The following is a 17,956-nucleotide window of genomic DNA, read 5'->3' as shown; positions in this document are numbered from 1 at the left end:
GTGACACGCAGGATCCACCTCAAATCTATCACATCTAAGATTATAATTTAGCGCAGGGCCCGTTTCACTGATCCCGTCAGTCCTGCTGTACAAAGCAGCTGTATCTCAAAAAGTTAAAATATTTTTTAATAAAACGTAATTACAAAGATGCACCAAACACACATTTTTATTAAAAAAAAATAAAACCGACGTGATTTTTGCAACGTTTTTCCGTAGACAATGCAGGTTTCGTTTTTTAGCGTTTTTATACACTCCTTTTTTGCAATTTTAGAATTTTTATTCATAAAGTTTGAAAATAATAGTAAAAAAATAAGCTTTTTTACGTTTCAGCTATTTTTTTTTGGGTAATATAGTTTTACCCTAAAATAGACCTTTTATTTGTAATCGTCATTGTTTACCGTAAATTTTTATATATTACATGTCTATATTAGGGTAATTGGGTCAGCGCTAGCGTTACAACAATGATTGGTGGGGGGAACGTTTTTTTTGGGGTGGGTATTTTATGTGTATTTATTATTACATTTTTTTTTGCACTTTACTTTACAATTTTTTTTATTACTATGGTCTGATCCTCAAAGGTCAAAAAAGACCTTTGGGGAACTTTATATATACTTTTTCTTTCTTTTACACCATGTTTTTCCACTGTAACTGGGGCTGCACAGCAGCCCCAGTTACAGGGGAAATCAGCCCTCTCATAGTGACGATTGTCACTAATAGGGCTCTGCTGGGTCTAGTTAGACCCAGCAACAGTCTGCCACTAACGGCACCCGGCGATCATGTGACCAGTCACATGATCACCGGGAGGAATAGAGACAGCGCCGCTGCTGACAGCCGGAGACCCGACATTCAGCTGCCCGATCGCGCGGGCAGCAAGTTAAAACCCGAGCCGTAGAAAGTCTATGGCTCGGGTTTTAACGATCCGTTCCTGACCGCTGGCCGTAAAAATACAGCCAGCGGTTGGGAACCAGTTGGGCAGGAGGTTAAGCCAACTAACCTCAGCGCCGGTGACCGCCCGCCCGGCTCTTCTCTTGCTGCTTTGGAGTAACAGAACAGCCGTCCGTCGCTGTTCTGTTACTCAATGGCGGCGGCCCGCACTTGTCAGGGAGGCGTGTCCTACCCCTTTCCCGGCCAATTCCCTGCTCCTCCTCCTCATCTTCGGCAGTTAGCAGCGCTAGCGCGCTGAATATATTTATAAGATGATGTGCGGTTCGGACTGCCATGGGCTCCCTGGAAGCCTTGGGCCCCAGGCGGCCGCCCGAACCGCCCATATGATAATCCGCCACTGACCGCGATATAAGTAAACTTTGATCATGGCCATTGGAGCCGGAGCCCGGCTGTCATCAGCCAAGCCCCGGCTCCAGCCTGCACGTGACACCCGTGCAGGACTTAGACTGGGCCGTCGTGAAAAGGCGATGGCCTAGCCTAAGGTCCCTTAGTGACCGCCGTGAAAATGCGTATTGGTGGTCACTAAGGGATTAATGACCTAATCATTGTTATTTACTTGTGAGTGGATTAAGGGTGCATTTAATTGAGATGTTTTTGGCTGTGTGGTTAGAAATGCATCAATAATTGTGCCCAAGTCTGCAGGTGTTTTTCCTGTGAATTGGTGTGCTTTTTGATGTGGTTTTTATCAGTGTGTTTTCTACAGATGAAAGACATTTAGTTTACATCTTTCACATGTAAAATCTACACAGGCAAAAATCGCATTGTAAACCATGTAAATTTGCGTTAGAAAAGTGTGTGACTTTGGTGATTTTTTTTTTTTTTTGATTTTTTTTTTTTACTGTATGTATAAAAAGGGCATGTAAATGCACCCTAAGACCCTATTCACACAGATTTAGGCAGGCAGAAAAAATCTGCCTCAAAATTCCTTCAGGAATTGGGAGGCAGATTTTGAAGTGCCTGCATTTTTTTCCCTGTTTTTCGCAGTGTTTTTTGCACACACCTATTGAATCTATTGAAGGACCACAGGCAAAAAAATGCTCAGAAGCTAGCGCCTTTGTTTTTTTTTCTGCCTTCCATTGATTATAATGGGAGGGTGGAAGTGGAAACCAGGGCAAGAAAGAGCATGCTGCTGTTTGCATCCAAAAGTTTTCACTTCAAAATCTGCGCCAAAAAACTGTATGAACTGACAGAGTTTTTTGTAGGAGGAAAATCTGCCTCAAAATTCCGTTTGGAATTTTGAGGCAGATTTTCCTCTGCCTACAGGCCGATTTTTCGCTGTGTTTTTCGCCCGTGGCCATTGAGAGCATAAAACGCAGCGACATACGCTTTCTCTGCCTCCCATTGATGTCAATGGGAGGTCAGAGGCGTAAACGCCCGAAGATAGGGCATGTCCCTTTTTCCCATGAGCCAATTTTTCCGCTCGCGAGAAAAAAACGCCTCCCATTGAAATCAATGGGAGGCATTTTGAAACGTTTTGCGGCGCGGTTTTCGCGTCAAAAAAATGAGTAAAAAAACTCAGTGTGAACTCCCCCTTAGACTCCCTGCATACATTTCTGTAGATGTTACTTCTGGATTTTCTGTGTGGAAATTCGGTGTCATTTTTGCAACATAAATGGACAGATCCTGAATGTGCATTGTAGGTTTCGTTCTGTATGTTTTTGAGTTTTTTGTTTTTTTTTCTGCAGTGTGTTGATATTTGTTCAACTTTCATCTTCTTTGCTGCTGCTGTAATATGCTGTACAATTGGGGTTTATGTTTAGAAAATGTGTTGGGAAATTCAGCAGCAAATATGCAATGTGTGCAGGAGGATTTTGCGGTTTAATGTTTTATATATATATATATATATATATATATATATATATATAATATATGTGTGTGTGTATTGTATTTTTATCTATAAATTCTTTTTTTTATAGTATATATTTTAGTTTTCTGAAATATTTTGTTTGATTGGTAGTATTTGCATAATACAGCAGCGCAGCAAAGTAAGGCTGGGTTCATACTGAGTTTTTTGCAGGCAGAAAATATGCCTCAAAATTCCGTTTGCTCTGCCTGCGCGCCATTTTTCGCGCCGTTTATTGTCCGTGGCCATTGAGTGCTGCGGGCAAAAAGAACACAGCGAAATACGCTTTCTCTGCCTCCCATTGATGTCAATGGGAGGTCAGACGTAAATGCCCGAAGATAGGGCATGTCCTTTCTTTTTCCCATGAGCCATTTTTTCCGCTTGCGAGAAAAAACTGCCTCCGCCTCCCATTGAAATCAATGGGAGACATTTTCGGAAGTTTTTTGGCGCGTTTTCCAACGCAGTTTCCGCGTCAAAAAAAGCATGCTAAAAAAACTCTGTGTGAACTGACCCTAAAGTTAGATTTCCCATGGAATCCCTGCCGTCGTGCAGCACATGCAGGCTGTCCCAAGCATCAACATGTAGTCACTAACGGACTTGCAGAGCAGTGTTATGTCTGATGTCATATGTATTTGTCCAATTGAATTAAGCAATGACAATGTTGTGTTGTAGTTTCTTAGACCTGATATGTCACTGTGGGTTTTTTGTTTTCTTTTATTTATTTTATACAGCCTATGGCTAAGAAAATTCTAATAACATTAATGTGTATGTTGCTTTTTAGAATGGGGATGTACCAACTTTCCCAGCTCAGGTCATCAAGAATATGCCAGAGATGGCAGGATATGTGTACAACATGTATATGCACATGATGCGCAGCAGTCAGCAATACCACTTCCACCAGGTAATGATAATAATAATGAATGTGTTTGTAAAGTGTTGACATTTTCAACAGCATTGAACAAATGTAAACAGGGTACAGTGTTACAATATAAACATAAGTAGAGAGTGTCCTGCTTGTCTTGTACTATGGCCGCAGAGAATCAAGAAGGATCAGCAGAGAGAAGTGATGTTTTGCTTGGTGTGGAAAGGATGGCTGAATGGTTTGATAGTTTGTGTAAAGTGTATTAAAGAGGCTCGGTCACCACATTATAAGTGCCCTATCTCCTACATAAGGAGATGGGCACTATAATGTAGGTGACACAAGTGCTTTGTATTTAATAAAACTATCTGTTTTCAACACTTTATTAGCGATTTTAGCTTTATGCTAATGAGTTGCTTAATGCCCAAGTGGGCATATTTTTACTTTAGACCAAGTAGCCGTTGTACAGAGGAGTGTGTGACGCTGACCAATCAGCCTCATGCACTCCTCTCCATTCATTTAGGCAGCGCATAGGAATCCTGTTAGATCGCTATGTGCTGTCTTATACTAACACATTAACAATACTGAAGTATTTAGACAGTGAATAGACATTCCACAGGATGTCTATTCACAATCTCTGCACTTCGTTACTGTTTTTGTGGTAGTTACAGCAGAGGAAAGCGTAATCTCGCTGTAACCTGTCATCTACAGCGTAATCTCGCGAGATTACACTTCCTCTGCTGTAACTACCACAGACAGAGTAACGAAGTGCAGAGATTGTGAATAGACATCCCGTGGAATGTCCACTGTCTAAACACTTCAGTATCGTTAATGTGTTAGTATAAGACAGCACATCGCGATCTAAAAGGATCCCTATGCGCTGCTTAAATGACTGGAGAGGAGTGCATGACGCTGATTGGTCAGAGTCACACACTCCACTGTACAACGCCCACTTGGTCTAAAGTAAAAATGCGCCCACTTGGGCATTAAGCAACTCATTAACATAAATGTAAAATCGCTAATAAAGTGGTGAAAATAGATCATTTTATTAAATAAAATGCACTGCTGTCACCTACATTATAGCGCTGATCTCCTTATGTAGGAGATAGGGCACTTATAATGTGGTGACAGAGCCTCTTTAAGTCGAGAGTCCACTGAAGAGGTTTGAGATGATTGTGAATAGTGAGATAGATGTTTCGTTTTTTTTAGGCCCCCTGCACAGGACCGTAAAAAATCTCTGTAATTGCGGACAGCAATATGGTCCGCAATTACGAAGCCACCTGGTGCTATTGGCCGAGGATACCTTTCCGTATCGCTACCGTAGAACCGTGCCGGGAATTATGGAGCATGACCTACTTTTTGCTTTTTATGGGCCGTGCTCCCATACTTTGTATGGGAGCACAACGCGAAAATTCGGCCGTCGGCGGCCAGCCGTGCCTGCAATCGCGGACCGTGATTACTGGCACGGCCGTGTGCATGAGGCCTTGGTTAGCAAAAGAGGTAGGATTGATGGGGTTTTTTTTTTGTTTTTTTTTTTAAGTAAGAACATTTTTGAGGCAAGAAGGAATAAATGCTGCATGTGGGAGAGCGGGTTGGGTCAAGAGGATTGGTTGTCAGAATAAAAGTTAATTGTTTTTTTGTTTTTTTTGTCCTGCTGTGTGAAATTTTTAAAATATTTGGTTATGTTCACACAGGGCGGATACGCTGCGTAAAAGTACACCGCGTATCCGCCCTTGTCCCCGCAGGGAATTTCGCCTGAAAAACCGCACCAAATTGTAGTGCAGTTATTCGGTCGGAATGTCCGCTGCGGAAAGCGGCCTGTTAAAAAATAAATAAAAAAGTCTATGCTTACCCGTAGCTATGGCGGTGCATCCCTCGGACATCCTGCAGCCCAGCCTCCTGGGATGACCTTTCATCCCATGTGACCGCTGCAGCCTGAGATGCAGAGAGATCTGAGAAAGTATATGGGGTCTTTTTTTTTCTGAGTTGCTATTTTTGCAGCAGAAGCGCAGTTTTTCCGCTGCAAAAATTGCAACATACGCTATTTGTTGCAGGTTTTTACCTCCCATTGAATTCAATGGGGCAAACCCGCAACAGAAAAACAGCGATTTCGCAACATAAATTGATTGGCGCAGATTTAAAAAAATCGCACCGCAGGTCAATTTATGAACAGTTTTTCGACTGTTTTCGCTGTGGATGAGATCTGATAGATGAAATCCGTTGCGGAAAATGCTGTATTTGCGCTACTTTTGAACTCAGACTTTTAGGGGAAAGAAAGGAAGATGTGTTGACAGTACTCTGGCTAGATCTAGTTTTCTTGAGAGAAGGTTTGTCCTATGTGTGTATTTTAGGAAGCAGATGTGTTGATGATTGTGTGAGGAATTAGTTAGAGTTGATTTGAGGGAAGTTAGGATTCTATGGTAAGTTGTGTATTTTTGTTTGACTTCGTGTTGGTGAATGTAAGAAACTGTGTGATTTGAAATGGTCTTGGGGTATGTTCACACGACAACGCTAAATACATCTGAAATTCAGGAGCTGTTTTCTCCTGAAAACCGCTCAGTAATTTCAGACGTTTTTACAAGTGCATGCGTTTTTCGCAGCGTCTTTTACGGACGTAATTGGAGCTGGTTTTCATTGAAGTCAATGAAAAACGTCTCCAATTATGTCCCAAGGAGTGTCCTGCACTTCTTTGACATGGCCGTAATTTTACGCGCCGTCTTTTTACAGCGACGCGTAAAATGACAGCTCGTCTGCACAGAACATTGTAAGACCCATTGCAAGCAATGGGCAGATGTTTGCCGACGTATTGTAGCCCTATTTTCAGGCGTAAATCGAGGCATAATATGCCTAGTTTACGCCTGAAAATAGGTTGTGTGAACCCAGCCTAAGGAGTTTCGCCTCAACAGATTTGCTTGCATTCAATTCTAAACAATTCAACAAGAAATGAATCTCACACCTCACCTTTTAGGCTGGGTTCACACGAGCACATTAACGTCCGTAATGGACGGACGTATTTCGGCCGGAAGTCCCGGACCGAACTCAGTGCAGGGAGCCGGGCTCCTAGCATCATAGTTATGTACGATGCTAGGAGTCCCTGCCTCTCCGTGGAACTACTGTCCCGTACTGAAAACATGATTACAGTACGGGACAGTTGTCCTGCAGAGAGGCAGGGACTCCTAGCATCGTACATAACTATGATGCTAGGAGCCCGACTCCCTGCACTGAGTTCGGTCCGGGACTTCCGGCAGAAATACGTCCGTCCATTATGGACGTTAATGTGGTCGTGTGAACCCAGCCTTAAAGTACTAGACCCCACATCACTGTTCAGGCTTTAACTATTTTCAGAACTTAAATTCAAACCACTCATCCAGTTCATCACATTGACATGTAGCCACAATAAAGTGGATATGTAGGCTCATGCATTGCTGCACTGATTTACACATGACGCATGACAACATAAATAACTGCCCAAGATGCCTTCCACTCATGATAGATTTCAATGTTTGACTTCATTAACTGAAACTAATCGTGAATCCAGCTCTATGTAACATATTCATTGCCTTCGTAAATTCAAGCATCAACCAAGTAGAAAGGTGCAAAAACAAATTGTAAACTAATAAAAAGAACCTCAAGTCAGTGAATAGGACTGCACCAGTTTATCCTTTTATGCAGTAAGAACAAAAAGTGCAGTAAAATAGACACACAAAATCAGCGGGAGTTCCCCTCCCGTTCTTGGCCTATCCCCAACAGTTCAGCACTAAATCTTTCCACTGAATCTTGGAAGTCGTTACACAGCAGTCTCAATGTGCTGCGGGTGCACTAATCCTAATGATTGTGTGCAGCTGAGAATGGAAAATGCTCATGTCTTCCCAGGGAAATCCAACTTTACTGATTCCAAACAGCTTGTGCACAGCTACAATTTCATCAAAACACTTAACCCTCTCCTTGACACCGCGCTTGTACCACACTTCAAACCATTCTCTGCTACTATTCTATTAAATACACAACATTAAAAGGTAAAATTCACCTTCAAATATCCTCTAACACACCAGGTCACAGAAAAATGCCCTAAGACGTCAACAGTGGAATGATCTGTGCCTGATGACTCACACAGTTCCCAAAGCAAGCACTCCCTAAATATTCATGCTCAAAAACCCACATTCAAGTCGATGGCAAATTTAACCTCTTAATGACCAGCCTATTTTAAACCTTAATGACCAAGCCATTTTTTACGTTTTTCCATCGTCGCATTCCAAGAGCTATAACCTTTTTATTTTTGCGTCGACATAGCTGTATAAGGTCTTGTTTTTTTGCGGGACAAGTTGTACTTTTTAATAGCACCATTTTGGGGGACATATTATTTATTGATTAACTTTTTTATGAACTTTTTTTGTGGGGGAATAGAAAAAAACCTGAAATTTCGCCATTCTTTTTCGCGTCTTAAATCAACGCCGTTTACCGTGTGATATAAATAACAATAACAATAACTTTATTCAGCCGGTTGTTGCGATTGCAACAATACCAAATTTGTATAGTTTTTGTATGTTTTACTACTTTTACACAGTAAAAACGCTTTTTTTTCAAAATTATTTGTTTTTGTGTCTCCATATTTGAAGAGCCGTAACGTTTTTTATTTTTTCGCCGATGCAGTTGTATGAGGGCTTTTTTTTTTGCGGGAATACTTGTAGTTTTTATTGGTACCATTTTGGAGTAGATGCGACTTTTTGATCTCTTTTTATCAAATTTTTTTTTAAGTCAGGATTCACAGAAAACAGCAATTTTTCCATAGTTTTTTATTACATTTTTTACGTTGTTCACCGTGCGGGTTAAATAATGTGATAGATTTATAGTCGGGGTCGTTACGGACGCGGCGATACCAAATATGTGTAACTTTTTTACTTTTATTTTGGTTTTTTAATAGTAAAGCATTTTGTAAGGGGAAAAGGTGGGTTTTTCATTTTTTTTTTCACTTTTTTTAATTAACTTTATTAAACTTTTTTTTTACTTTTTTACTTGTCCCACTAGGGGACTTTAATATGCGATTCTCTGATCGCTATTATAATACACTGCAATACTTTTGTATTGCAGTGTATTACTGCCTGTCCGTTTAAAACGGACAGGCATCTGCTAGGTCATACCTCCGGCATGATCAAGCAGGCATTTGCTCCAGGCAGACCTGGGGGCCTTTATTAGGCCCCCACTGCCATTGGAGACACAGACACTCAGCGATCGTATCGCCGGGTGTCAGTGGGAGAGAGAGGGAGCTCCCTCCCTCTCTCCAAAACCACTCAGATGCGGTGCACGCTATTGTGCACCGCATCTGAGGGGTTAAACGGGTGAGATCGATACTTATATCGATCTCACACGGCAGAGCAGGGACGCCCCCAGCCCTCAGCTGCCTCTGGCAGCTGAGAGCAGGAAGATTTGACAGCTCCCTGCTCTGTTTACTTTATCCTGATGCAGTGCGTTAAAAAGGCATATGCATCAGAATAAAGCCCGTTAGTGGCCGCCGTTAAAAGGCGTATTGGCGGTCACTAACGGGTTAAACACTAGTAGGCCAATGACAATGCTTCAAACTTCTTAGAATCAAAGCTCAAAGACAACAATATTTCAACATTGGAAGACTAAACGGCATTCACCCTTAGAACATCAACAACCCCTTTCACCACGGTAAAAAAAATCAACACTACACAGCGTACACAATTTAAAAGCTCAAGCTCATTGAACACTGCACACACTTCCCTTACTGAAACTCAGACACAACACACATTTTACACTACTTACCACTCACCTTAAAGCCTGTTGTAAAATACATTTAATTGTATCAAACTTAGAGGCTCAGTCACCGGATTATACGTGCCCTATCTCCTACATAATCTGATCGGTGCTGTAATGTAGATAACAGTGGATTTTATTTTGAAAAACGATCATTTTTGAGCAAGTTATGAACAATTTTAGATTTATGCTAATTAGTTTCTTAATAGACCACTTTTTTTTACCTTTTTACCAACTGGGCGTTGTAAAGAGAAGTGTATGACGCTGACCAATCGGCGTCATACACTTCTCTCCATTAATTTTTAGCTGTGCTGTCACATACTCCCACATACTCCCACTCCCAGCGAGATCACGCTGTGAATGAGAGCACAGCTTGATCTCGCGAGATCACGCTGTGCTGTGTGAGTAAGTCCCACAGAAACTTTACCGAAGTGTCGGGAGTGTGAATAGACCTCCTGCCGATGACCGAGCCTCTTTAAGACTAGCATCAATGACACAATATTTGGAAACCGCAACAGCTCTTGCACATGTCCGAGATCCGGCTGTGAAAAACAGTCCGTGTGTCGGCTGTATTTCCCGGCCCAAACACCGTACATGTGAACGGGACTCCCGGCATCATAGACATTTAGGGCTCATCTACACGCTGCGGAATCGCCGCGTTTTTTCCGCCTGGAGTGTCGGACAGAAAAAACGCAGCAGAATACAGTAGCCGCATAGTGGATGAGATTTAACAAATCTCATCCACATGCTGCGTAAAAATTCCAAGCAGATATTGACCTGTGGGGCATTTTTTTTTTCAGACTGCAGCATGTCAATTCCTGCTGCAGAAAGTGGACTGGATTGCTTTGTTTTTCAGAGGAGAGATCACCATCTTTGAACCGTTTTTCAATGGAATTCTGCAGAAATTCCGTTGTGTGTAGACAAGCTCTTATGATGCTAGGAGTCTCTGCCTCCCCACGGAACTGCTGTTCCATACTGTATCATTTTGTTCAGTATGGAACAGCAGTTCCGTGGGGAGGCAGGGACTCCTAGCATTATAAAGGTCTATGATGCCAGGAGCCCATTCACCTGTACCGTGGTCAGCCGGGAAATCCGGCCGACGCATGGACTGTTTTTCACGGCCTGATCTCGGTCGTGGGCAAGAGCTGTAAAGGCTCATTTATACAAGTCAATCATCAACTAAACAGATATTCATAAGAAAACTCATTCTGAACAGAAATCTGCAATAACATTTAGCTTAGCAAAACATACTAATGACATAAATTCCTTTATCTCTATAGGGCCTCTTGCCTCCACCTGCTGCCACACAAGAAAGGGGCTCCGCTCCTTTTCAAGATGAAGAGATGGAAGTGGAAGAGAATTTCTCTCAAAAAAAGGATGCACCGTCCAAGAGCCAAGCTCAAGAATCAAACACAACTGCAGATTCTTCAGAGACAGCGGACAAAGAAATTACAACACTTTCTGGCAAGGGAGATGAACAGGACACTACTAGTACAAAGCACATGTGTCAAGTAGCATCACAAGAAAGACAAGAATCTGAACTCCGCAAACCAGAAAATACACCAAAAGCAGGGCAAGAAGTGAACAAAGCAGAGCCACAGATGGAGATAGATTCAACAGAAGTCAAAGAGACAGCAGAAAACATAGAGTATGGAAATGGGTCACAAGCAGAAAATAAAGCGGAACATCAAAAGATGCCAGATCATCCTGGAAGAGATAGCGATAGTGAATACAGTGAAGATGAAGGAACAGAAAACTAGTGTATCATGGAACGGCATCTCCATCTTTCCCAAAACTCCAACCATTGGGGATGGGGGTGACACCATAAACAATATAACTACCTACCATGTAAGCTGTAAAATTCAAAATTTAGCCATCCCCATTTATAGTCAGGGATACGCTAGAACATGGTTTACATTTCCCGATGTAGTGTTATTAAACATACCTAATAACAAAGCTTAATTGGCACAAAATATTGCAGAAAGTGGCAAAATAATTTCTTAGTATGTGCTAGAACTGAATTGGATTCACATCTCCTACTCAAAGTGGACATGTACCCATGTCAACAAAACCAGGAAAGCCACTAATCATTATGATCAGGCACGTTATGAAAAAGCAAAGGCATGTACTGTCCGTAATCACAGCTGGTAAACCAAATCAGACAAACATACAGAATTCACAGTGACTTTCCGCAGATCCACTGAAACCATGGAATTTTGTTTTGGCTTCATTTGAAGTCAACTCGGCAGTAAAGATTATTTTGTATCAAATTGTGTTCTCTACTTTTTCAGGTTTTATTAAGGGGAAAAACACAGAATGTCACCTACATTATAAAAAGCTATATTACTTAGACATTATAGTCAGACATTTTACCTGTTGCTTACAAATGAGCCATATAATAAATACGAGGAATAAAAGAGTAAAAGATGGCGCCACATAGCGTGGAACCTTAGTGGGTTTGGATGAACATAAAGTGAAGTTAAACTGCTCACCTGGTCAGGATGTGCTGAGCAGGCGCAACTCTGTGAATAAGAGAATAGGCTGAAATGATGCAAGCTGCTGCTTTCCCTGGTACTGGATCCGTGAGTAACAGCCGTAATCAGATGCAAACAGAAGGAAGAAAAAACAGGGATTGTAGGGCTGCTAAACATCACAAACGGACTTCCAAGTTAAGATAACGGTGTTTATTGGGAAATAACGGGCAACGTGTTTCAGCTCCGAACCGGAGCCTTCATCAGGTCCTAGTGCCAGCCCATAGAACAGGCAGCTATATATACACAGACAAATGCAGTTAAAATGGTGGATAAAGTGGGGTCAAAGTGTTAGACACAAGTCACAGTGCAGGTTACATAACAATTACTTAACATGTTAAAACAAAAGTGTGCAGAGGAACACTAGTAAGGTGTAAAGCAGAGCAGCAATTGTGGTGTTGCTAACCTAAAGTCCGTATTAATAAAAATCAGTTTCTACCGCATATCAGTGCTAGTTATACCAAGTCCAAATGCAATGCTTTGCGCTGCACATTGGACTTGGTATAACTAGCGCTGATATGTTGATATGCGGTAGAAACTGATCCCCTCCATTATTCTTATGTCTTTACGCCGGCTCTGACATTCCAGGATGCCGTTCTGCACTAAATTTCACTGACACAGCAGTTCACTGCCCCCACTGTTTACAGGTTGCCATGATGACCTGCCTCAGCATTCCGTTTTCTACAGCGTTTATTTATTTTTACAAATACTGACGCAACACAACAACTGCTGCTCTGGTTTACAACTTACTAGTCTTCCTCTGCACACTTTTTTTTAACCTGTTAAGTAATTGTTATGTAACCTGTTATGTAACTTGCACTGTGACCTGTGTCTGTTGACCCCACTTTATCCTCCATTTTAACTGCATTTGTCTGTGTATATTTAGCTGCCTGTTCTATGGGCTGGCACTAGGACATGATGTAGGCTCCGGTTCGGAGCTGAAATGCGTTGTCTGTTATTTCCCAATAAATACCATTATCTTTACTTGGATGTCAGTTTGTGATGTTTAGCAATTCTACAATCGCCATGTTTTTTCTTCGTACTCTTTGCATATAATAAATATAACACTTTAGTGTTGCATTGTAATAATGCAGATTTACATAGCTCTGATGACTTGGCGCAACAGAACGTAACTACGTGGCAGTGATGGTGCGGGCTCAGAAGCTGTATATTACAGCTGACATCTTGCTGCAACAGCTGGGACCACGGCATCTAGATGGTTTGTAGCCAACCGATACCCCCGTGATGCATCTACGGGGGTGCTGATGATTGCTATGGCATCCGGAAGCCTAACAATGGCCTCCTTGTCGGCCAAGTACGGAAGCCTATTAGACCCCGCTGGAGTGATCAAAAAGTCGCATGTATCCCGAAATGTTAACAATGAAAACTACAGATTGTCCTGCAAAAAATAAGCCCCCACACAGCGCCGTAGACGAATAAGTTATGGCTCTCAGAATATGGTGATACAAAATGTGCAGTGTGTTCCAAAAGGGGGATAAGATCGGGCACCATTTATCAGTGCGACACTGGCCACACACATGTGGATTATTAGCTACAGTGAAGGAAATGAGTATTTGATCCCTTGCTGATTTTGTAAGTTTGCCCACTGTCAAAGACATGCACAGTCTAGAATTTTTAGGCTAGGTTAATTTTACCAGTGAGAGATAGATTATATAAAAAAAAAAAAAACAGAAAATCATAGTCAAAATTATATATATTTATTTGCATTGTGCACAGAGAAATAAGTATTTGATCCCTTTGGCAAACAAGACTTAATACTTAGTGGCAAAACCCTTGTTGGCAAGCACAGCAGGCAGACATTTTTTGTAGTTGATGATGAGGTTTGCACACATGTTAGATGGAATTTTGGCCCACTCCTCTTTGCAGATCATCTGTAAATCATTAAGATTTCGAGGCTGTCGCTTGGCAAGTCGGATCTTCAGCTCCCTCCATAAGTTTTCGATGGGATTAAGGTCTGGAGACTGGCTAGGCCACTCCATGACCTTAATGTGCTTCTTTTTGAGCCACTCCTTTGTTGCCTTGGCTGTATGTTTCGGGTCATTGTCGTGCTGGAAGACCCAGCCACGAGCCATTTTTAATGTCCTGGTGGAGGGAAGGAGGTTGTCACTCAGGATTTGACGCTACATGGCTCCATCCATTCTCCCATTGATGCGGTGAAGTAGTCCTGTGCCCTTGGCAGAGAAACACCCCCAAAGCATAATGTTTCCACCTCCATGCTTGACAGTGGGGACGGTGTTCTTTGGGTCATAGGCAGCATTTCTCTTCCTCCAAACACGGCGAGTTGAGTTAATGCCAAAGAGCTCAATTTTAGTCTCATCTGACCACAGCACCTTCTCCCAGTCACTCTCAGAATCATCCAGATGTTCATTTGCAAACTTCAGACGGGCCTGTACATGTGCCTTCTTGAGCAGGGGGACCTTGCGGGCACTGCAGGATTTTAATCCATTACGGTGTAATGTGTTACCAATGGTTTTCTTGGTGACTGGTCCCAGCTGCCTTGAGATCATTAACAAGTTCCCCCCGTGTAGTTTTCGGCTGAACTCTCACCTTCCTCAGGATCAAGGATACCCCACGAGGTAAGATTTTGCATGGAGCCCCAGATCGATGTCGATTGACAGTCATTTTGTATGTCTTCCATTTTCTTACTATTGCACCAACAGTTGTCTCCTTCTCACCCAGCGTCTTACTTATGGTTTTGTTGCCCATTCCAGTTGTTGTTGCCCATTGTGCAGGTCTATGATCTTGTCACTGACATCCTTAGAAAGCTCTTTGGTCTTGCCCATGTTGTAGAGGTTAGAGTCAGACTGATTAATTGAGTCTGTGGACAGGAGTCTTTTATACAGGTGACCATTTAAGACAGCTGTCTTTAATGCAGGCACCAAGTTGATTTGGAGCGTGTAACTGGTCTGGAGGAGGCTGAACTCTTAATGGTTGGTAGGGAATCAAATACTTATTTCTCTGTGCACAATGCAAATAAATATATATAATTTTGACTGTGATTTTCTGTTTTCTTTTTTATATAATCTATCTCTCACTGGTAAAATTAACCTAGCCTAAAAATTCTAGACTGTTCATGACTTTGACAGTGGGCAAACTTACAAAATCAGCAAGGGATCAAATACTTATTTCCTTCACTGTATTTACCACATTGCTATACCACCTTATTAATTTAATCTTTAATATGCCCTAAACAGAATCAAGCAAAATCTGCACTCCAAAAGCCAAATGGTGCTCCTTTCCTTCTGAGCCATGCCATGTGCTCAAATAGCAGTTTAAGGCCAAAAATAGGGTACACAGGAGAAATTGACTAACAAATTGTGTGGACTTCTTACTCCTATTACCCATTGTGAAAACGAAAAATTGGGCGCCAAATCTACATATTTTTTGGGGGAAATTTTATATATTATTTTCACTGCCTAATTCCAATAAAATCTATGAAACACCTGTGGTTTCAAAATGCTCACTACACTCCTAGATGAATGCTCTAAGGCGTTTAGTTTCCAAAATTCAGTCACTTTTATGGGGTTTCTACTGTACTGGTACCTCAGGGGTTCTGCAATTTTGACATTGCGCCCAAAAACCAATCCAGCAAAATCTGCATGCCAAATCGCGCTCCTGCCTTTGGGCCCTGCCGTGTGTCCAAACAGCAATTTATCACCACATATGGGGTATTTCTGTACTCTGGAGAAATTTATTTACAAATGTTAGGCTATGTTCACACAGAGTTTTTTGCAGGCGGAATTTCTGCCTCAAAAAAATAAAAAGACACCTGCCATTGAAATCAATGCGAGGCATTTTCGGGCCGTTTTTGACGAGTTTTTTTGGCGCAGTTTCCGCGTCAAACTCGTCAAAAAACTCAGTGTGAACATAGCCTTAGGGTGCCTTTATCATTTCATAAACAAAACAGACATTATTTTTTCGTTTCCACAATTCAAATTGCTAATGTTTAAACAAGTTTCAGAACTTCCCAATGGCTAGCTAAATTACATATACATACTTCCACTCTTTATTTAATGTATACACAATATGGCAAGGTATATGCACATTATAGCCGCTCCCCTCCACACATACATAGTGCGTGTGTGCGTGTGTGCGTGTGTGTGTGTGTGTGTGTGTGTGTGTGTGTGTGTGGGTGGGTGTATAGTGTTGCTAGCCTACCTTATCTAAGCATCCAGTAGTACAAAAGAGCTCACCAGAAAGCTCCCACCCTCTGTTGACTCTACCTCAGTCTACACACCAAAGCTGGCAATCGAGCAGAAAAAAAACCAGTGTGTTTTTCAGCAAATAATGTCAACTCTTCCGGCAAGTATAAAACTGAAAGATTTCAAGATTACATTTATTTTCTTACATAACAAAAAATAGGTTTAAAAAAAAATAAATAAACACATTAGGGCAAAAAAAAACTAAAGGTACAAAATAATCGATTTGTGTTTTTTATTTTTTTCACTAGCACAAGATTCTGCTACCAAACAATTTCTTAGAAATCCACCCAGAGCCAAGAGGGTCAAGACTAGTAAGAAGCAGCTTGCAGTAATACTGAATTCTTATCTATGTAAAAACTATACAGATAGCAAAGAAGCTGGATCCGATCAGCAGCAATACATATAAGCTGAATGCTACCACCCCAGCTTTGCTGCAAACTACACATAATTTACACCTACTGTAGAGGGCTGGAATATTACTTCCCACACTACCTATACTTGGAATTGACGCCTCAGCCACAGAGGCAGCCAATGTCTAGTGCAGGCAGCCGCTGCTAGAGCAGAATAAAAACATTCAAATTCTGCCTATCCCATGGCCTCATTACAGTAATACTACTTGCACTACTCCTTCTGGAGACCACTACCTGAACCATTACATGTAAGGACCCAGAATATCTCTCTGGGGGGGGGGGGTGTATATACAGTACTGGGCAAAACTTTTAGGCAGTTGTGGAAATATGCTGCAAAGTAAGAATGCTTTCAAAAATAGAAGTGTTAATAGTGTTTTTTTTTATCAATTAACAAAGTGAATGAAGAACAGTGGAGAAATCTAAATCAAATCAATATTTGTTGTGACCACCCTTTGCATTCAAATCAGCATCAATTCTTCTAGGTACACGTGCACAAAGTCATGGACTCTGTAAGATTATAGTCAGGTGTATGATTATCCAATTATACCAAACAGGTGATAATGATCATCATTTTCATATGTAGTTTGAAACAGCCATTAACTGTAACAGAAACAGCTGTGTAGGAGGCTTAAAACTGGATGAGGAACAGCCAAACTCTGCTACAAAGGTGAGGTTGTGGAAGACCGGTTCATGTCACAGGTCCACCATTGCAAGACTGAGCACCGCAACAAGACAAACTGTAGTTATACTGCATCAGCAAGGTCCCAGGCAAAGATTTCAAAGGAGACTGGGGTTTCAAGATGGTCTATTCAAGCACTTTTGAAGAAGCACAGATAAACGGGAATGTTAAGGGCTGTAGACGCAGTGGTCGGCCAAGGAAAGTTTCAAAATCTGAAGATGTTCAGAAGTGCCATCAGCTCTGAACTGGCAGAAACCAGTGGGACCCTGGTACACATATCTACTGTTTGGAGAAGTCTGGCCATAAGTGGTCTTAATGGAAGAATTGCGGCTAAAAAGCCATACCTTGATTTCTTGCATAGTTGAGTCGCTTGGCCTTGTTTCCACGTCAGAGGAACTGAGGTGCAGAAAAATGGCAGCAAGTGCTCTGGACTGATACTTCTAAATTAGAAATTTCTTGGCTGTAAAATCTTTGGCTGTAACAGTAAGCAATTTGTTCGCCGAAGGACTACAGAGTGGTACAATAATAAGTGTCTTTAGGCAACAGTGAAGCATGGTGGAGGTTCCTTGCAAGTTTGGGGCTGCATTTCAGCAAATGAAGTTGGGGATTTGGTCAGGATTAATAGTGTCCTCCATGCTGAGAAATACAGGCAGATACTTATTGTCTTGGCTGTGGGGAATGTGGACCCACT

The 17,956-nt window shown here is 41.7% G+C and overlaps 1 protein-coding gene across 1 annotated transcript in view; it reads left to right on the top strand.

Moving 5' to 3' along the window:
- Window positions 1-11,692, top strand: part of AQR (aquarius intron-binding spliceosomal factor) — a 232,907-nt gene extending 221,215 nt beyond the window's left edge. Inside the window, exons 34-35 of the mRNA XM_075844724.1 lie at window positions 3,570-3,689; window positions 10,703-11,692. Coding sequence (XP_075700839.1) covers window positions 3,570-3,689; window positions 10,703-11,182 — 600 coding nt within the window. The 3' untranslated portion in view covers window positions 11,183-11,692. The remainder of the gene's footprint in view (window positions 1-3,569; window positions 3,690-10,702) is intronic.
- The last annotated feature ends 6,264 nt before the right edge of the window (window positions 11,693-17,956 follow it).

The sequence above is a fragment of the Rhinoderma darwinii genome, chromosome 12 (genome assembly GCF_050947455.1).
Source record: "Rhinoderma darwinii isolate aRhiDar2 chromosome 12, aRhiDar2.hap1, whole genome shotgun sequence".
Classification (NCBI taxonomy): domain Eukaryota; kingdom Metazoa; phylum Chordata; class Amphibia; order Anura; family Rhinodermatidae; genus Rhinoderma; species Rhinoderma darwinii.
This window is presented reverse-complemented; position numbering and strand designations above follow the sequence as displayed.